This window comes from Microplitis demolitor, chromosome 2 (assembly GCF_026212275.2).
Source record: "Microplitis demolitor isolate Queensland-Clemson2020A chromosome 2, iyMicDemo2.1a, whole genome shotgun sequence".
In the NCBI taxonomy this organism is placed as follows: domain Eukaryota; kingdom Metazoa; phylum Arthropoda; class Insecta; order Hymenoptera; family Braconidae; genus Microplitis; species Microplitis demolitor.
The window spans coordinates 802,311-824,081 of record NC_068546.1 but is presented as its reverse complement, the minus strand read 5'-3'; the positions used below and the strand labels follow the sequence as shown (position 1 = coordinate 824,081).

Genomic DNA, 21,771 nt, shown 5'->3' with positions numbered 1-21,771 from the left:
TTTTTTCCTTCTGTAGTTTCGATTACTTTACATTGAAACAGCCTCAAAAATAATGTGGGGTAAAATATAACCTGATATTGCCATAGTAAATTAATTGAGTTCCTAAATAGATATGCGTCTCCTTGGGTAGCATTCGGCTCTGCTGTAAACTAGCAGTCGAACACGTGATCATCTCATAAAATAATTTCAGCTTCCTATACTTATAAATCCATAAACCACTCTATTTACTTCGTAACCTATGTTTACGTGAGCTTATTTCAAAATAAACTCAAGCAAACACTTGGCGCCATAATTAAAAAAATTAAATCTCTTTAAAAATAGATTCATAATAATTAACTTGCCTCTATTCTCTTTCTATATAATCTCGCTGCATAAATTAAACTTCTCACAGTCGAGAAACCTCAACTTCATCTTCAAGCCTACCTAAAAAAAAAAAAAAAATTGTTCTATCCGTTATAAGTTATTAATAATTTTTTTTTTATTCCTCTGGTAGCTCAGGAGCATTTAAGAAATCGTTACAGCTTTCATCCATCAGTTATACAATAAATTATTTCCTTATTGGTCTATGTCTCTGTAATGATTTACTAGTCATCCAGTATCTAATACCCAGTATTCTATACCTAATACTGAGTACTCAATATCTTATACCCAATACTCAATATCCAGTATCGAGTACCTAATACTCAGTACCTAGTATCTATTGCCTAGTACTCAGTACTCAGCGCCTAATACTCAGTATCTAGTACCTAATACCCAGTACCAGCAACCAATACCCAGTATCGAGTACCTAATAGAATCTAGTATCCATTGTCTAATAATCAGTATACAATACTTAATGCGTAATACTCAGTACTCGGCACCAAGTACTTAATACCCAGTACTCAGTACTCAATACCTAATACCTGGTACTCAGTATCCAGTATTTGATATCCAGTATCGAGTACCTAATATCCAGTATTAGTAACTAATACGCAGTACAAATTACCTAATAATATCTAGTATTCATTGCCTAATACTCGGTATCCAATACCTAATACCCAGTACTCATCGCCGGGTATTTGATACCCATTACCGAATACTTAATACCCAGTACTTAGTATCTACTTTCTAATACTCAGTACCCAATACCTAATATCCAATACCAAGTACTTGATACTCAGTATTCAATACTAAGTACCTAATACACAGTACCTTGTACTTAATATCCAGTACCTAGTCCTCAGTAAACAGTACTTGCTACCCAGTATCCAATACCTAATAGCCAGTACCCAATACCCAGTACCGATACCTAATACCCAGTACCTAGTACCTAAAATCCAGTACCCAGTACTTACTACTCAGTATTCAATACTAAGTACCTGATACCCAGTACCTCATACTTAATATCCAGTACTCAGTACTCAGTAAACAGTACTTGCTACCCAGTATCCAATACCTAATAACCAGTACTAAGTACCCAGTTCCTAATATTCAGTAGCCGATACCCAGTACCGAGTACCTAATACACTGTATCTAGTATCCATTGTCTAATACCTCATATCTAAAACCCAGTTCCCAGTACCTAATACTCAGTACCTAGTACCCGTATCTACTATCGAATAACCCATATCCTGTAAAACATAATGCGCATTGCAGGCTATTCATGTAAATCGTGACGTTGATAACCCAGCTGAGAACTCTGCAAGACAATTTAACTCATAAATATACTCGGCATCTCCCCTTGGCTTCGTCTTCTTTCAGCTTTTAGCCATCTCCAGTTCTGGAAGCTCTACATATATAAGTGCAGATGGTAATTTAGATTGGGCTATTGATTAAAAAGACAGCCAGGCAACCGTTCTTTTATTGTCATCGGCAATCTCCGATCAGTCTATAGATAAATGTACAACTATAGTAAGTAGTATTGTTATCAAGATATGTATAGTGTGATATCGGCACGGGGAATCGAAAATAAACTTTGTGTAATTTAGGATCTTCTGGGGGTCGAACATGCCTTGTTTATAGATAAACAAGATCATTAGTCGTGATCTCGAGTCAGAGACCACTTGGTTATCAAGTGAGTTCTCAAGACTCTGGGTATATAAAGTCTAGGGTCTAGGGTATAGACTGGGTTTAGTCGCCCGCTACATGTTTTAGCGCATGCAGAAGAGGGTTTTCCTCAAGAGACTTAACTTCAAAAGCTTAACTTTAACATCACTATCACATTCACCAAAATTGTAAACCTGTAATATCTACCACAGGAAAATGACATTTGCATACGTTGATTTAAATATTATTATTATTATTTTTATTATTATTATTATTATTATTATTATTATTATTATTATTATCATTATTATTATTATTATTATTATTATTATTATTATTATTATTATTATTATTATTATTATTATTATTATTATTATTATTATTATTATTATTATTATTATTATTATTATTATTATTATTATTATTATTATTATTATCATTATTATTATTATTATTATTATTATTATTATTATTATTATTATTATTATTATTATTATTATCATTATTATTATTATTATTATTATTATTATTATTATTATTATTATTATTATTATTATTATTATTATTATTATTATCATTATTATTATTATTATTATTATTATTATTATTATTATTATTATTATTATTATTATTATTATTATTATTATTATTATTATTATTATTTTTATTATTTTTATTATTATTATTATCATTATTATTATTATTATTATTATTATTATTTTTATTATTTTTATTATTATTATTATTATTATTATTATTATTATTATTATTATTATTATTATTATTATTATTATTATTATTATCATTATTATTATTATTTTTATTATTATTATTATTATTATTATTATTATTATTATTATTATTATCATTATTATTATTATTATTATTATTATTATTATTATTATTATTATTATTATTATTATTATTATTATTATTATTATTATCATTATTATTATTATTATTATTATTATTATTATTATTATTATTATTATTATTATTATTATTATTATTATTATTTTTATTATTTTTATTATTATTATTATTATTATTATTATTATTATTATTATTATTATTATTATTATTATTATTATTATTATTATTATTATCATCATTATTATTATTATTATTATTATTATTATTATTATTATTATTATTATTATTATTATTATTATTATTATCATTATTATTATTATTATTATTATTATTATTATTATTATTATTATTATTATTATTATTATTATTATTATTATTATTTTTATTATTATTATTATTATTATTATTATTATTATTATTATTATTATTATTATTATTATTATTATTATTATTATTATTATTATTATTATTATTATTATTATTATTATTATTATTATCATTTGCAATCTAAAAAATTTTATTTTGAAATTATAATTTTTTTTTTTTTATTTTATTTAAATAATTTTCTGGTCATGCGCGAACTAAAGATTTAGTTTTTGTCTCGATTACAGGGAAGATCAAAATTTAGTAAAAAAAAATTTTTAAGATTTCCATTAAATTTAAAAAAAAAAAATTTCAAATAATTTGTCATCCCCATTTTACCCCTCCCTGAATTAAAATCAAAATTAAAATATTCTCACAGTTTTTTTTTTTAAATTTCAAAAAAATTTCTCAAATTATTTTTATAAAATTAAATAAAATTTTTTGATTATTTTTCACGCCCATTTTCCCCATGCCCACCCCGAAACCCCAGCCGATTTTACCCCACGTAATTATCATAATAAAATAATTCCAGTACTCTTTCCAACACATACATTAAATTGACGAATCAAAAGACAAAAGATAATGAAAAACCCGGGGTATATATTAAAAAAACTTGACTCTTGTTGCGTCATGTCATCGCTTACTTCAAAAGACAGTTCTACGTTTCTCATACTTTATATTATAATCCCCATTTTTTTTTCATTCCTCAGTCATACATTTATACATATTTATATATTTATATATATACCATACTTCCTTCTCTGTTCCTCTTATTGTCAACGCCGGGAGCGAAGCAGAATGACGCTTTTCGCTTGAGCGTAGCCCCGAGTAGCGAATTCAGAGCCGGATACTTCAGTGAGTGACGTTCAGGCGGTCGATGCGACGCGTGCGCCGTCAGCCTCGTGCGGTAGCGTCATGTAGTTAATGACAACCATACCATCACACCAATTCTTACCCTTGCCCCACTCACTTACTGTTTTATTTTTGTCTTATATATATTTATATATTTATAATTAGACTGATCCAGCTTTTAATTAATTCTTGGATAATTATAATTATAAAAATAATACCCGACTATTACACGGCGAGATGGTTTGCAAAAAATTTACGTGGCTTTCAAAAATTTTTCTTTGCCATCCCGCCGTGTCTGTCTTATTTATAAATTTTTTTTTTAAAAATATATTAAATTTATTTTTATTTATTTATTTACAATATTTGTTTATATTATATATATATAAGGTTGTGATTTGTAGTGTGAGAACAATTCGAATTTATAAATTATTTGGATCAAATCAAATCCAACTATTCGATTCGAATTTTCGAAAAATCCGAATTTTTCGATTTATTCGTAAGTTAGAATTTTTTGCTGATTTTCGAAAAATTCGAAACGTGGATAATTGTTAAATTTACGAATAATTCGAAAAGATCTGAATTATTCTAATAGTTTCGAATTATTCGAAGAGCTTCGAGTTATTTTGAAAGTTTCGAATAATTCGAAACTTTCGAATAGTTATAAAATCGATATATAATTAGGATTATTCGAAAAGCTACGAATAATTAGAATTATTCGAAAAGTTACGAATAATTCGAAAAGATTACAATTATTCGAAGAGATTCGAGAAATACAAATAGATTCGAATTATTCGAATAATTTCAAATTATTTAATAAGTTTCGAGTTATTTGAATAGTTTTGAATAATTTGAATATTTTCGAATAACTCGAATAGTTTCGAATAATTTGAAACTTTCAGATAGTTCGAAAATTGATGAATAATTCGAAACTATTACAACTATTCCAAGAGATTCGAGAAACACAAATAGATTCAATTATTCGAATAGTTTCAAATTATTCGATAAGTTTCAAGTTATTTGAATAGTTTTGAATAATTCGAATATTTTCGAATAACTCGAATAGTTTCGAATAATTTGAAACTTTCAGATAGTTCGAAAATTGATGAATAATTCGAAACTATTACAACTATTCCAAGAGATTCGAGAAACACAAATAGATTCGAATTATTCGAATAGTTTCAAATTATTCGAATAGTTTCGAATAATTCAAAAAGTTTCGAATAACTTAAAAATCATCCAATAATTCAAAACTTTTTGAATAATTCGAAAATTCGAATCGAATAGTTATATTCGATCCGAACCCGATTCGCACACCCTAGTAGTAACATTAAGAAAAATTTGACTAGTCATCAGAAGGTCAGCGGTTCGATCCCAGGTCACGGTATTTTATTTCATTTTATTATTTTTTTTTTTTTTCCAAAATAAAAAAAAAGAGAATAATAATAAAGTAGCGAATGAAATTATTTGAAACAAATGCAAGTGTTCTGTCTTGTCGGGAGTAAAATGCAATAGATAAAAAATCGAAGTATGATAAAATAGATAGTTCCCTGAAAAAAAAAAGGTCTAAAACTAAAAAGGATATCGGGTTGCAAACATCTCGAGGATCTTTTATCCGCAAATAGACGGGGGTGACAGAGTGAGTGAAACCTTTTTTACGTGGCTTTTTGCGTTAACAGAGCATCCGTCGGATCGTCGGGGTAAAGACCCAGAAATCTACCACCAGGAATTTGTCAGTCAATTCTTGTTCTTTATCCTCTGCTATTTTTTTCTTACTAAACTCTTATATTTCTTTTTATCTTATATTTTTGTTTAACTCTTTTTATCATACGAAGAATGTCTTCGGGAAACAATTGAATCCTTTAGCAATTCTTTTTGCCTCGGGTAGTTTTTCTCTTCCTTTCCATCTCCATCCTCATTTCCATCTTCATCCCCGTCAGTCTCTGCGTCTCCGTCTCCGTCTCCATCTTTGTCTCTATTTTAATTTTATTTTTATGCTGTCTGCAAAGAGACACATCACTTACTTTTTGTATCAAATACTTTGATATCCGGTGTATGAAATACTTAAATATTTATCATTTCTTTGCTACTAGACTTTACATTTATCGTCGTCTTCATTTGCCGCGGGTATGATTGACTATTAAATAAAAATAATAAGCGAATCAATAAATCGGATGACTGAGACCGAGTGGGGGCTCAATAAAAGGGTATAAGTTATTACCTGGTCAGTCCCGTCACCGAAAGACGTTTCCAAATGCTCGTGGATTTTCTGTTGATTGAATCTCTGACTCCGTCGACGTGGAATTTCAGCGGGCAAAATTTTACGTCTCTGCTTTGGTAATTTACTGCGTGCCTGACTGTGGGAATAGAACATAGAAAAATTGCTGACGATAACGGGTACCGGTAGAGCAATAGTCAATACCCCGGCTAGAGCACACAGTCCGCCGACGAACATCCCAGGAAATGTCTTGGGTGTCATGTCACCGTAACCAACTGTCGTCATGGTTACTAGTGCCCACCAAAGTCCCTCTGGTATACTATTAAAGTCATTCTCCGGATTTTCCTGTAGTCCAATATAATATCAACCCACGTTATCATACATATTTAACTATTTATATATATATCCAGAAAATAATTTATTTTTTAAAGAAAAGGAATTTATTATCGAAATGTTGATGGAATCCCAAGTAAAATGAGTACCAACAAGGCTATGTTATTTTCAAAATTTTTTTTTTCAGTTTTTTCAAAAAAAAAAACGACTTTTTTACTTTTGTTAGCAAAATATATCATGTGACCACTTATTCAACTCTACTCTCAAAGATCTAGGTCTCAAAATAAAAAATTTTCGAAATTTTGACTAAATTTTTTAATTTTCAAAATATATCGATGTGGGTACTCAAATTAGAGGAAATCACCTCACAAATACAGCCGTACCGTCATTTTTCCTTTCAACCCTGACCCTAAAGAAAAAGAGTCCCTAATCAGTAGATCGAGTTTTTAAAAAAATACCTGCAATCGCTCTGCATAGAAGATGAGACTCGCGAACACAACGATCCCAAGTACAAGGAAGAAAACCAGTAGGCCCAATTCTTTTGCCGAGGCCTTAAAAGTGTGGATGAGAATCCTCAGACCCGGAGAGTGTCTGGTCAGTTTAAAAAGCCTGAGAACTCGTACAATAGACAAAACCTCAACGTAGATATTTGATTTGGTCATAAAGAGCTCTGTATAAAAGCTAAGTGTTGCTGCCATATCGATTACATTCACTGGCGATGCTACCAAACGTTTGAAGCTGGGACTGACCTTAAAAAGATTAAAAATTACATTTACGGTCAGTGGTAATTACGATTAATCTAGCGCCCATTGTATTGGCTCTGTTCCAATTTAACCGGTTGTTAAAATTTATAATGAAGTGAAAAGGAATGAAATAAAATATAATTAAGTGAATAAATAAAAATAAATTTACCAGGCACCTGATGACGATTTCCAGAGCGAACCAGGCATTACAAATGTGTTCGATATAATAAAAAACTTTACGAGCAGTATGAGTTCGTGAATGTTTAACGTTTACGTGATTTGTTTTCAGACAAAACGATAAAACTGAAAGACATATAAAGAGAATAGACAAACAGGCAATATATTTTGCGAATTTTGATGAATAAGGTTCCTCTACAACCGCCCAAATACGCGGCTTAAGTCGTTGCCACCGTGTTAATGTTCCACGCAAGTATTCTTCCTCGTATCCGAACAAATGGGCTGTTTCTTGATCAGACAGTTTAACACCCTCGACGTCAAGTTTGTCGAGAATCGCTAGGGTCGCTTTTGTGTCTTTGTAAGTGCTGTAGGTACTCCAGCAGCATGGCTCGACCTGGAACGCCGAACAAGAGCTTTTGTAGAAAATTTAATTTTTTTTTTTGGTTCTATAATTAATTTTGGCCCATAATAGGACACTTACTAGATCTGGGTAATGGGTAAGCGAATTTTAGTGACGTTAATTAGCGTAATTAGTAGAAAATTTGGTCTTGGGGGCGGAACTGGTCGATAGTTTTTGGGCGCCAGCCTGGAGTTCAATGAAAAACTTGAGTAACTTTGGTTCGGGTAGTTGGATTTGATTGGAAAATTTTTTTCGTGTAGTTTAGGGTCTCTAGTATGAGGAAATTTTGGAAATTTATTTTTAAAAAATTAGGTAGCTGTTTTTTTTGACAAAAAACCGAGTCGGGTTTAAAATGGAATTTTTTCTGCGGTTCCGGAGGTTGATTTTGAAAACAAAAAAAAATAAAGTTTGTTCTCGATTGTGGCCTATTAAGAGAGGTTTGTTGAAGTTATTTTGGTGGCAAAGAAATGTCAATTGCGTTAATTATATGTGAATTTTTGTTCAGAAACAGGAACTGGCCATAGTTTGGGCGCCATCATGGGGTCGAGCGAAAAACTTCTGTAAGTTTGGTTCCAATGACCAGATTCAAATAAAATAAATTTTTCCTTGTAATTAAGGGTCTCTAGCATCAGCAAATTTCGAAAATTTATTTTTAAAAAATTAATTAATTACTTTTTAATCAAAAAAACAGTATCAGGTTCAAAATCGAAATTTCGTTTTCTTCAATTTTGGGCCACGAATTTCGAAAAAAAAAATATTGTAGCTCTGATTACTTGAAATTGACATCAATTTTATACTTTTCAGGCCAAAATTAATTTTTTTTCGAAAACATAATTTTTTTTTTCGTCAATTGAAAATTTTTTTTAATATCTAGGTGGCCGTTTTACCCAAGTAATTTGCCTGACTGCGAAATTACTTCGTCCCATATTTTCATTTTTGTGAAAAAAATATTGTATTGGAAAAAAGTGAAATATTTTTATCAAAGAGGAATTTTATTGTAAAATGAGTATATTTATCATTGATAAATATATATAGATATATTAGTCTATATAAATATGGGTAAGATCATAGTGGTGGTTATCAGTAATATTGGATCGGGTGAATAGTCAACAGAGTATAAACTTTTGTGTTGTTGGTACATCCGTTGGAGGTTTAACGTGTCTCTTGTGTGATAAACTTTCTCGTTCATGGATGCGGGGATCACATGCAGAGGCGAAGAATGAGAATAGAAAAACTCGATGCCAAGGAATATTGTACCGAGTTTCTGGCACGAAGAGTGAAAGAACTGTGCAAGTCAAAAAATAAACTAAACTAAACTATAAAAAAAAGATAAATAAAATTCAATAGAACGAAATAAAAAATTCTCAACGTATGAGCGTACTTTAGTTACTCTTAAATACGTTTCACACTTGAGTATTTTATAATGTGTTGGAACTTTTCACGTGATTAAATGAACAATTTTATGGTTTATTATTTTTTTTATTCAATTTTTAAATTTTTTTTTTAAGCAAATTACTGATAATTAGAGAAAAATTTATAATGAAATTTCGTACAATAAATTTAGAAAAAATTTTATATGGGGAATTTTATTAAAAAGTCAAAAAAAAAAAAAAAGAATTCTGAGGAATTTTGAATTTTTTATTATGAGAAATTTTTAAGACGTTATTCATAACCGAAATTTCAAGATTATTGAAAACAATGATTTTTATGGGGAATTTTGACAAAATAATTAGTTATGGGAAATTTTAAAAAATATATGTATAATTTTATTTTATGAGTAATTTTGAAAGATTGATTATTATGAGGAATTTTGACAAAATAATTAGTTATGGGAAATTTTAAAAAATATATGTATAATTTTATTTTATGAGTAATTTTGAAAGATTGATTATTATGAGGAATTTTGACAAAAGCAATTAATTATGGGGAATTTTAAAAATATAAGTAAAATTTTATTTTATCAGGAATTTTGAAATTTTGTTGTAGGGAAGAATTTTTATGGGGTATTTTAAAGGATTAACTATTATGAGGAATTTTGACAATATTAATAAGTTATGGGGAATTTTCATAAAATTAATAAAATTTATTTTTATGAGGTATTTTAAAGAATTAATAATCTGGAGAATTTCGCAGAAATTATTAATAATGAGGATTTTTAAAAAAAAACAAATAAAATAATTTTTTTTGAGGAATTTTGAAAAATTTTCTATGGGGAATTTGACAAGAGTAATGTTATGGGAAATTTTGAAAACATAAATAAAATTTCCTTTTATCAGGAATTTTGAAAGATTTATTGTGGGGAATTTTCAAAAAATTAATAAAAAAAAATTTTATGAGGTATTTTGAAAGATTATCAATCTGGAGAATTTTGACAACATTATTAGAAATTAGAATTTAAAAAAAAAAAAAAAACAAATAAAATTTTTCTTTCATTAGGAATTTTAAAGAATCTTCTATGGGGAATTTTCAAATTGGTTATCATGGTGAATTTTAACAAAAACTATTCGCTGTAAGAAATTTTAAGAAAATTAATATTCTATTTTTTTATGAGGAGTTTTGAAGAACTTATTATGGGAAATTTTGACAAGTGACTTGTTATGAGGAATTTTTAAAAAATTATTTTTTCAAATAACTTAATTTTCATTTATGAAAATAAGAAAAAAGATAAAAGTCTAGTGCTATTGAAAAAAAAAAAATTACCTGATTAGAGTCAAGGCCCCAGAATTCAAGTTCTTCTTCAAATAATGGACCGCAAACATCGCTGGGATAATGAAGCTTGCCGGTACGATAATAATTAAGAACTTGATTAAACACACCGGGATGCCTGTCGAAGAAATATTCATTTAAATTTGAATCATAATTAACAAGCGCTTCTGTTAAACGCGACAGCCGTGTCGCTGGTATTTTTTTAAGTGTCGACTTATAAGTTTCGTGTCTTATACCGCCGACATTTAAAATAACTTTATTCAATTCCATCCTCATATATTTATGGTTTAAAGTCGCCCATTAAATATTATCACTTGATTATTAACCAAACCGATAGAACAAATAACCAATTGATCGAAAATTTGAAAATAATAGAGAGCTAATTTAAAACAAATATTTAGTCACTTGTACTAATTTTATAATTCGTCCATGCAGATCATTAAATTTAAACATACTGATTCTATTTTCCAGCGAGGCCTTTTTACGCTTCTATAAACTCAACATTCAACTGTTTATTTATGATCCCAGATGGCGTTCAGATACGATTATTCAATCTATGTTATCAGATTTAATAAATCATAGAATTATTTATTATTATTATTATTAATACGCAGCCAATATTCATTAACATTTCTCATTTATTATGCATTCAATTTTCCTCAGTGCGCTGCATTATTTATTTTTAATTATTTTATCACAAATAAATTATTAGCCCACTAATTTAATTATAATTATTAATTTTAGTAATTTATTTATCACTCTACAAGCTGTCGAAAAATTTTTGAAATTTTAGTTTGAAAAATTTTCGACAGGTGGCGCATAGAAGATAAATTTCTCACATGCAAAAATTCACACGACAAAATTTCATTACTTTCATCCTTAAATATTTACCACAATTCAAATTTGAAAAACCCGGGAAAATTTGAATTTTTGAATTGTCATTCTTTGTTTTTCGGATTTCGAGATAATGATTTTTATTTAAAAAATTTTTTTGTGCAGCTATTCCATCAAAATTCATCATTTTTCGTCCAAAACTAATTATCGAACTCACTGCAAAAATTTTTTAAATTTTAGTTTTCAAATTTTCCGCTAGATGGCCAACGTCGCAAAATTATTTCGCTAGTAGAAACTTCCTGAAGACTATTACGCGTCAAGCCAGCAAATTTTGGTAAGCATATATCAGAAAGAAGAGGGGGGAATATGAAACCTTAAAAAATTTCCAAATCTCTGGGGTAAGATGGGCCAACTACAAAAAAAACGAAATTTCGTACTAAAAATTTCGAAAAAGTGATTTGTCACGTCCATCTTATCCTGACTTTGTTTCCCGGGTTTTAAAAATTTCCATTTCACTTAAAAAAAATTTGAATATTTTCCAACAATTAAATCTGCAGATTAATAGTAAAAAAAAGTGATGCTGTAAATCTTCTTAGAGTTAAAAATAATCCATTTATTTACATCTCCATAATTCATTATAATTTATTACTTTCATTTTTATTTTTATACTTAAACTACAGTAATTTAAAAATTTTAAATAAACTGACAATGTTTATGATGTAAAGCTATGATTTATATTTTTTTTAAGATTATAAACGAGCTTATTCATAATAACTAACAGAAGTTTCAAACTACTAATTTGTTTGCAACAATATTTCATCGCTGATCCACTCTAGTGCATACAAAACTACTCTAATTCAGCTGCGAGATCACAAAACATTCCTCATAAAAAATATTCAGTCTTGCCAGATTCCCTGATAGCCAAGTTGGCGAGAAACTGACGAGAAACTTGCAGCCACAACTGGACACCAAGTTGACCGCCAACAGTTGGTACCTCCAATAGTTGATAGACATTTTCTGAGAAAGTTGGTGGCACAAGTTGCTTGCAAAAGTTGACAATCATAAGTTGACGGTAAGTTTCTTTTCAATTTCCTCAGAAACTTGCATTTCAGTTGCGGCTCCATACTGGCGCCAACTTTCTGAGAAAGTTGGCGTTAACTTGTAGCCAAAAGTTGCAAAAGCTGAAGTTGCCGAAAACTTGTCGTCAAGTTGGTCGAAAACTAATGAATGACCAACTTTTTCATGATCAACTCGTGTTCCCAGGGTTAAGGTCTCGTTTGATCTCTTACCGGCCTCTGGCTAAAATGATCTCCGGGTAAGCAGGCGCGAGTCTTTTTACCGACAGAATGTTTTATCACACATGGGAAAAAATAATTCCTTCCGTGCCGACAGTCAACAACTAGACAGCCTCAGTTCAGAACACCAGATGGCAGGACAAGTGAAATCCCAGCTGTAGTTAATGGTAACGGCTGGACCAGCGCGCGCGCATCCCTTTCAATCTCCACTCTATCCATCGACTCTCCCCTCTCTGGGGGTTGAAAAAAAGTATACGGCAATTCATCCCTCGATGGGTGAACATCCCTCGGATATGCAGCAGCAGTAATCCCCGAGATGTCTTGCCCCACTTCTATTTCGCGCGCGTGAGAGAGAGTAGGCGTCAGGGCGCGCGTTGTGGACGCCGCCCGTGGTCTTTCCCGGTCGCGGACCCTTGTTATTTTTCTCAATATTTTTATCTTCATCTTCTCCACAATTACAAAACTCGTCACTCCAAATTTGTGACAAAAAAACAACAAACGGGTAAACTAAAGTCTGAAAATGATTTTAAAGATAAATAAAAAAATTTTTCCCCAAGAAGTGAATTAATTAAAAAAAAAAAAAAAAATCCATATCCGTCCGAGTGTAATATTTATAAAATTGCTGTAAGTTAATCCGTCGGTATCTACCGTGAAACAGTCAACCAATCGATTAAGTGAAAGCTCGACAGTCGACGATGTGAAAAAAAATTAATAAAAATATGTCTTTTGGTGTGATGGTGAAATGAAGTGGCCTTGGCACTGTCCAACGTAAAAATGAGTGTCAGGGTGGGGGATTATTATTATAAATAACTGGGTCCATTAATTAGGGCAATTTATTCCCGCCCCATCGGATATTGTTGTCATAAAAACACATCCCCCATAATCACACTTACCCACTTTTCCCGCATCTCCGATCGATAAGCTCAAGGAGTCCGACTGGTTGTGTACAGCGGGTGCGGCTTACAATTGGACATTATTATTAACAAAAGGCATGGCTGGTGTCTCACCAGCAACAATAAGAACACCAATGGGTAGAGCACGGAGTTATCGCGGCGCCGGTTCGCCGGCCTCTGAAATATCAATGGACCCAAGGAATCTACAGGATTCCATAAACTCCAGTTCCAATAATTCATCCGCTGTTTACCTCACCAATAACCCCCAGGTCTGGATAATTACATTTCATTTAAAATATTTATTAATCCCCATATTGCGCGTATATTTCGCGACCGAAATTGTCAGCAACCGCTGGAATCCTCACAAAAATTGCGGCAATTTGTTTGTTTGTTTTTTTTTTGCCGAACCAAAGTATGACCTTTTACTAAACCCGACAGTAAGATAAATGGGGTTCCTGTTAAATTTATCTGACACCGGGTCAGAGTGTCTTATTGTTGTGATAAAGGATGAGGGTGCGATCGTATGTTCCCTCAATGATCACTCGGTCCTTTGACCCTCGTTCAAAATAAAACTCAACATCCAAAAATAATTGTCTTGCCAGCTTGTTTTACCGCCCCAGGTCTCCCAAGAGGGTTTTTCACCAAATTTTTTAATGTCCAGGTTGACGTTTCGACCCAAGTTGACCTGAACGCAGCGATGGTCCACGACTGGGACCGACGTGCGACCCCGATGTACTCACGTGAGGATTTCAAAGAGCAGTACTGCATAACAAGCCGTCAGCTGGACGCGGTTGAGAAATCTGGTGGCGGGATATTCAGTTGTCTCTCCGCGAAAGGATTGTCACCCTGCACAGCCACCAGGGTTTCGATTCTGTCCGCGTGCGTTCGCAGTGCGTCCAGCGATGAAAACCTTTGCGACGCACCATATCCACGGAAACCATTTCAGATATTCTACCAGCAGCCCTATCCATCTTACCACCGAGGGATCACTCGGTATGATCTGGATGAAGACGAATGGGTCAATACTTCGTACTTCCGAAGACGACCTACGTCTTTCTGTACCATAGCAGATCCAAAAAGGTAACCTACTTCTTAAAATCCGATATTTATGAGTGTGAACAAACAAATAAATCCGAAGCACTTTGCGGAGAGAAATTATAGAGAATAAACGTTTGAGTTGATCCTTGAGCCGGTCAACCCTCGGTCAATTTACATGAGGGTTGTCATACGTGTTCACTGTTGCATGATATCCTATTGTCCCACATATATTTTTCTTTTCTCGATGGTCGCTTCCAATACCACGCATCGGAATGGTTATAACCATTTCCGTAATATCGTGTATTGATATTGAAAAGGCAACTTTTGCGTTTTCAATTCAAGATAATGCTATTCATCATACTATAGGGTAAGCATGAAAAGCGGGATATATTAAACTAAGTGAAGCGAGCAAGTGATATAACTGCCATCATTTTGTTTTCCTATTCCTCTTTCCGTGATACTTTGTCTAGTTTAACACACACACACACACACACACACACACACACACGCGCTTAAACAATGACAGCTTAACTGGGTAAAAGTGTGTGGTAGATTGGTAATGGGGGTTGAATTGGGCGGGTAAGAAATTAATTACAATGTTTTGATGTCAGGTACACATGGTTACAAGAGGATGAAGAGTCGATGAGATTAGAAGGACCAAGATCAGTATTGACAGCAATAAACCAGCCGCATGCTGTTGGTATCCATAAGCCAAAGCACGTAAGCTTCGCTCGGTCACATACTTTAACATCATTCGAGATTGCATCACGTAGCAAAAGTCCACCGAGACCTCACGCTCAGGAACGACTGATTGATACTCAGCCGACTGCGCAAGCGTGTATTACACCAGCGGCAATGATCCAACCGTATCCACCTCCAGAACCTAAAATACTTATCCTAGGTAATGTTTGTTGAAATAAATAAACCAGGATTATGTTTTAATAAAATGCTTTATTACAGAAAAAAATAAACGGGGAGTTATGAAAACCCAGGCTACGCAAACGGACTTGCCAACGGGGTTGCGACGAGAACCCCCCGTGACATTGAGCCCTCGGACGATACAACGGGTGAAGATGGTGTCTCAAGGCGCCCAGACCAATGGGATAATTAACGGCAGGAAATTGACCAAGAGTTATTCGGAAGCTGGGCAATTTGGTGCGCCTCTGGGCACTAATGGGACCAATAGGGAAGAGCCAGTAGAGCATGAGCCATTGCAGAGGACGCAGAGTGAGGAGCCACCTAAATCTCCATTCCTTATTGACACACCGCCTAAATCACCAGCTAGAGACTCTGGTCTGCTGGTTAACGGCGAGCTAGAGTTCACGAGAAAGCGGTTGTCAAAAGAAGAGGAAGAAATTTTAATTGATTTCAAACCGGCTCCTGTGTCTCCCGATGCGCGCGCTATGTTGAAACAGATGCCATTGGTCTGGCGGAGGCCTATAACTCTACAGAAAACCCTCTCTGATGGTGAAATCCAGGTTGAGAGACGTGAATTAATTGATGAAGCTGAAGCGCCGAGTTATCCTCACACTTGCCGGCGTAATTATCATGACCCTTGGACTAGAAATATCAGGCCACCCGTCCAATTTTCATCGACGCCTGATGATTTATCACTACTACGTATTCAATCATCTCACGAAGACATTCACGAAGAGGTGACTGAGTATTTCTATCCAATAGTAATCAATAACTTGCATTGCTAACGACATATATATTTTATTTCAGGAATTTCATGAGAATATTATACGTCGCGGATTATTTCGTAAAAGAAGTGTATCATTGGAAGACGGTGTTCAAGATCTGGCTTCCAGTAATTTCATTTTACCCCGATCGCTCCCAACCTCCCCTACGTCACCGACTGCTATTCAGGGAATCAGAAAAATCGAAGACAGCCCACGTTATGAAATACGACGACCTAGTTTCTTAAGAACCTGCCCGATAGTTGGACCAATTACTTCCCCATTTGAATCTAATGATTCACTGAATAATGACATCACTAAAGATCACAGCGATGGGATTTGGAACGAATCCCAGGCGACGGTACTCCAAGCAGACACCCTGGCTCTATTGACTCCGTCATCTCGCAGACGTCATCTCCTGCTTCTCCAGCACCAGCAACGATCTTCCATGGATACTGAAACTCTAGATGTGGAAGACGACTTAGATATTTGCCCACCCAGTCCACGAATCCTGTTGGAGCCTCCATCAATCGTCCATACCCCCAGGTAAGTTCTCAATCACTCATCAAACATCTTATCTGACCAAATGGTTGATCATTTTCCAGTGAACCAATTCTGACAAACGGACGTCCACGAAGTGGCCTTCGTCGTCGCAGTCCTGGTCCCCCTTATTCCTTACCACAGTCGCAGTCATCCAGCGAACTGGCTCTGAGTATCGGACGCACAGATTCCGGACGTACAAACACGACCGATCTCTCAGAAGCCTCAACTACAGAGGACTATGTCACTGCCAATACGTCAACCGGCACGGGAACCACAACCGGGACATCAGCGACCATTAGCTCATGGTCACGACCCAGTGGCTATCATGCGTCATCGAGTGCTGCGGCATCAGCACCCGCTTCTACTACTGCGACAGCTGCCGACGGTAGCTCATTTGAAAGCGCCAGCTCAATTTATAGTCTCGCCAGGAGCGAGGTAAGGAGTAGAGTATTCACTCTACGAATGTGTGGATGATCAAAATCTTGAGCTACCCTAGCAACATCTATTATCTCTTCTCTCTACCCCTTTATTATCCCGCTAAATCATCCAACTTCACTTGGGCAAATGCCTCAATCATTTATACCATGCGCACCCCTAAGGCGTTTCTTTTATAAACTACATTCATCAGCTTTCCCAGAAGCTTTTTATAAACACACCATAATGTATGCTCTTATGAATATTGTATGCGTTATTGAATTGTGTATGCTATGATATTCTGCTAAAAATACACAGGCACTCCTTGAGGATCTACCCGCAAGTCCAAAGGCGATTTTCGAAGACATAGAAATGCCCTTCGACTTGGCAGAACTGGTCCCACCCTCGCCGGCAAAGTCTACCACCAGCAGTAGTTCTGGTAGCTATGACCTTGATGACGCGATGCCTGAGCCATGTCCTGAATCATTTGCAACGGCTCCGCTAAGCGGGCACACTTCTGAAGCCGAATTAGATCACGAGGTACGTTTCATGAATATTCATACTTTAATCTATTAAGACTTTCAAATTTCATTTCTCAAGCTATCATTGTGACATTTCAGTATCACAGAACACCAGAGATGCGACGTTTATCATCTGGTTACGTAGAATCACCCCCAGAACCTCATACATGGACAGATGAAGAGCCACGTAGGAAGTCATTTGTCCTCGACTTTCCAGCTGGTTTGGAAATCGATCATAATCACCATTCAGACCGAATGGAATTGGTGATTGATAACGCGAATATTAGCCCGACTCCCAGTCACAGGCATCGACCGCGCACGAAACTAACAACTGGCAGGAGCCCGTATCGTAATAACAAAAAACGCGATCCGCAGTCGCCTATTTCGACGATTTCGCGAAGCCCCCAGAAAGAGGAATGGAATAGAGAAATAGTTGATGACTCGGTACAGATTCCAACTTCTGATGATTCTAGCTGTAGTCATCATTACCATATGCACCATCATCACCACCACGTTCACAGAGACAATCTGGACGCACGTCATCGTAGACCGAGGGATAGTCCACGTCGCAAAACAAGCGGCTACGTTTCGGCTCGTAGACGAAGCAACGAGGTAATCAATAGTTAGCACTCAGTAGCCAATGAAATACGGACCAATTTTTATCATGATTCCAGGATAAGAATGCAGCATTCACTGGGAGCTTACCAAGACGTAGGTCCCGACCTGTGGATGACTGCTCTAACCGTTTAAGTCCAGGCAGCAGGTATCAACGTAGTCCCGGTCACAATGGTCACACTACTGTCATCGTAAAGTCTCCATCGTGTCTGGAGACCCGTTTGAAGGCGCTGTCAGCTGAATCATTGAGGTCCGTTAGTCCTGGTAGTGACAGCGTTTTTTACAGCGAAAGCGCCGATTTGTGTGCTGCACATCATGACGCCTCTCATTGCCACAGTTGCGGGAAAGAGGTTCGCTTACACATCCTCACAGCAACGTAATCCTTACAATCCAACCAATCGATTTGTTGATGCAGGTAACGGAAGAAATAGTCCAGCCACCAGCAGGATTCGCTGACTCACCCGAGGGGCCACGGATCATTGCCAAGCACTCTGGACATCGGTTGTACAAAAAACTCGACAAGCGATACAGATCCGAAGATCGTGGCGAGCGTAGGTATCACCGCAATAATGGAAGATCAGATGTTCGAGCAAAGTCTGAAGAACGCGGTGGACGATCCTCTAGCAGAGGCTCCATCGAAGACGGAATCAGACGTCGTCTTCATGCCAGAAGTACTGACGTCAGCATGGAAACATTAGCATGTGCGTTGAAGCACTTCCAGAGGTTCCGTGGCTATCTATCAACTGTTCAAGTGCTTTTTCAGTAATAAGTCATTTCTTAATGCAGATCGGGAAGACGAGGATACTTACATCGAGCCATACACCGGAAACGAGTGGATCTATATTGGGGAGCTGGAAGAAAGTCATGTTTGGAAGCGTCCCGACAGCCGTGACGGGGATGATGAATCATCAGAGGGTCCAATAAAAGATCGCAGAGGCTCCCAAGGCTCAACGGAGAGTGAAAAAGGCTTCCGGAAAAAGTACCAAGCAGCGACTCATCGCATGGTTCACCGAAAAAGTAGCGGAGAAATGTACAAAAGAATGCAGAGTAAAAGTTTCGGTAATGCCTATAGAGCAGCACTATATTCTATTATTATGTATTATATATTTTTTTATATTTCTGATATATTATTATTATATATTACGCATCATCTGGGTCACTTGAGCGGATGCTTAACATTCCCGTCCGTCAATTCGCTTGACGTTTTCTCCACCAATAAAATGAAGGTCGTTTTATTTTTAATCCACTCTCTACCACGGTCGGGTCGCGTCTCGGTTGGCTTACGGCAAAGCACAAACGCGTTCCAAGCATCCCTTGCACTTTCTTTTTTAACTTTTTATCATCAGCACATCATATGTAAATTTGTAAACGTGTGTACATACATGTGCATAAACACAATATTTGTGCCAACCCACGATCGCGGTTTTTTTCATTTTTTTAAGCTACATCTTATTGTCCACAAATCGTGTAACCACTCGAAAATGCACTGCAGAGACGACGGATTGTCTATGAGGACGTTTTCAAGACACACTTTACCGACCTCGAGTACTTTTACTTGGCTTTTTATTGTTTTCACACTTTAATGTGCATTCCAACGTCTCGTGTTACAGTTTTAGAGTAGCCGTTGGCTATAAATGACGACGAATATTTTTGAGATTATGCACAACTTGCGTATAATTTTTTTGCTAATTATATAAAAAATTTTATACTTTTTGCAATAAAAATTACTGATTATTTATTTATTTAATGACCTTTTGTAAGTCACTGTTTTGAATGTGGGTTGAAAAAACACAACATTGTCTTAGAGCACGATCACGAACGACTTGTCAAAAAAATCCACGTGGGAATCCAGCTCAGATTTATGTGAAGATTCCAAAATGGCGTTGGATAGATTTCCTATAGGAATTCAGCATAGATTTTTATGTGGATTCCCATGGGAATTTTCACCATGAAAAAATCTATATGGGAACCTAGTTTATGTTCAGGAATCCTAGTAAGGATTTCTAACATGGGAATCCAGGTACCCATAGTTTCCTATGTTAAAATCCTTTATGGGAATTCAGTCATAAATCCGTACATTCCTTTGTTGATTCCCATGGATCCTCATTCAAATTTATAGCTCCTTTTATGGAATCCCTAGTTTCCTATGTAAAATCCCTACATGGGATTCTAGGTATCTATAGTTTTCCATATGGATTTTCTACATGGGTATTCAGGTATCCATAGTTTTCTATATAGATTTCCTATGAGAATTCAGGTATCCATACTTTCTTACATAAATCCCCATAAAAATCTATAGTTTCCGATATGAAATCCCTAAATGAGAATTCGGGTACCCATACTTTCCTTCATAAATCCCCATAGAAATCCATAGTTTCCGATGTAAAATCCCTATATGGAAATTCGGGTACCCATACTTTCCTACATAAATCCCTAGTTTCCTGTGTAGAATCCCTACATAGGAATTCAGGCATCCATAGTTTCCCGTATAGGAAATTCCAACACGGGAATCCAGGCACCCATAGTTTCCCATATAGATTTCCTATATGGAAGTCCAGGTACTCATACTTTCCTACATAAATTCTCATATAAATCCCTAGGTTCCTGTGTAAAATCCCTACATGGAAATCCAGGCACCCATAGTTTCCCATATAGGAAATTCCTACACGGAAATCCAGGCACCCATAGTTTCCCATACAGATTTCCTATATGGGAGTCCAGGTACTTATACTTTCCTACATAAATCCCTAGTTTCCTGTGTAGAATCCCTACATAGGAAATCAGGCATCCATAGTTTCCCATATAGGAAATTCCTACACGGAAATCCAGGCACCCATAGTTTCCCATATAGGAAATTCCTACACGGAAATCCAGGCACCCATAGTTTCCCATACAGATTTCCTATATGGGAGTCCAGGTACTTATACTTTCCTACATAAATCCCTAGTTTCCTGTGTAGAATCCCTACATAGGAAATCAGGCATCCATAGTTTCCCATATAGGAAATTCCTACACGGAAATCCAGGCACCCATAGTTTCCCATATAGGAAATTCCTACACGGAAATCCAGGCACCCATAGTTTCCCATACAGATTTCCTATATGGGAGTCCAGGTACTTATACTTTCCTACATAAATCCCTAGTTTCCTGTGTAGAATCCCTACATAGGAAATCAGGCATCCATAGTTTCCCATATAGGAAATTCCTACACGGAAATCCAGGCACCCATAGTTTTCCATACAGATTTCCTAT

General features: G+C 34.8%; 3 protein-coding genes across 4 annotated transcripts; 1 reads left to right on the top strand and 2 right to left on the bottom strand.

Moving 5' to 3' along the window:
• Window positions 1–3,015: 3,015 nt before the first annotated feature.
• On the bottom strand, window positions 3,016–3,396 carry LOC128667309 (myb-like protein D; the record flags this gene model as incomplete). Its single annotated transcript, XM_053736912.1, has 1 exon — window positions 3,016–3,396. A coding segment is annotated over one exon (381 nt), but the record flags the coding sequence as incomplete, so codon positions are not given.
• Window positions 3,397–5,587: 2,191 nt separating this feature from the next.
• LOC103578420 (potassium voltage-gated channel protein Shaw) lies at window positions 5,588–11,124 on the bottom strand. Of its 2 annotated transcripts, none has more exons than XM_008559517.2 (5): window positions 10,682–11,124; window positions 7,574–7,975; window positions 7,120–7,410; window positions 6,332–6,673; window positions 5,588–6,247 (listed from the first exon to the last, which is right to left on the bottom strand). In XM_008559517.2, exons 1-5 carry the CDS (start codon window positions 10,961–10,963, stop codon window positions 6,200–6,202), a joined length of 1,365 nt encoding a protein of 454 aa, XP_008557739.1. In that variant the 5' UTR covers window positions 10,964–11,124; the 3' UTR covers window positions 5,588–6,199. The 2 variants fall into 2 exon arrangements, with proteins under 2 accessions (XP_008557739.1, XP_008557740.1); XM_008559518.2 differs by lacking the exon at window positions 5,588–6,247 and having other exon boundaries at window positions 6,395–6,467; window positions 6,533–6,673.
• Window positions 11,125–13,859: 2,735 nt separating this feature from the next.
• On the top strand, window positions 13,860–20,303 carry LOC103578423 (uncharacterized). The gene is made up of 12 exons (XM_053743191.1): window positions 13,860–13,978; window positions 14,371–14,789; window positions 15,359–15,648; window positions 15,708–16,402; window positions 16,473–16,972; window positions 17,032–17,404; window positions 17,702–17,923; window positions 18,004–18,516; window positions 18,579–18,869; window positions 18,935–19,220; window positions 19,306–19,578; window positions 20,281–20,303. Exons 1-12 carry the CDS (start codon window positions 13,898–13,900, stop codon window positions 20,301–20,303), a joined length of 3,966 nt encoding a protein of 1,321 aa, XP_053599166.1. The 5' UTR covers window positions 13,860–13,897.
• The last annotated feature ends 1,468 nt before the right edge of the window (window positions 20,304–21,771 follow it).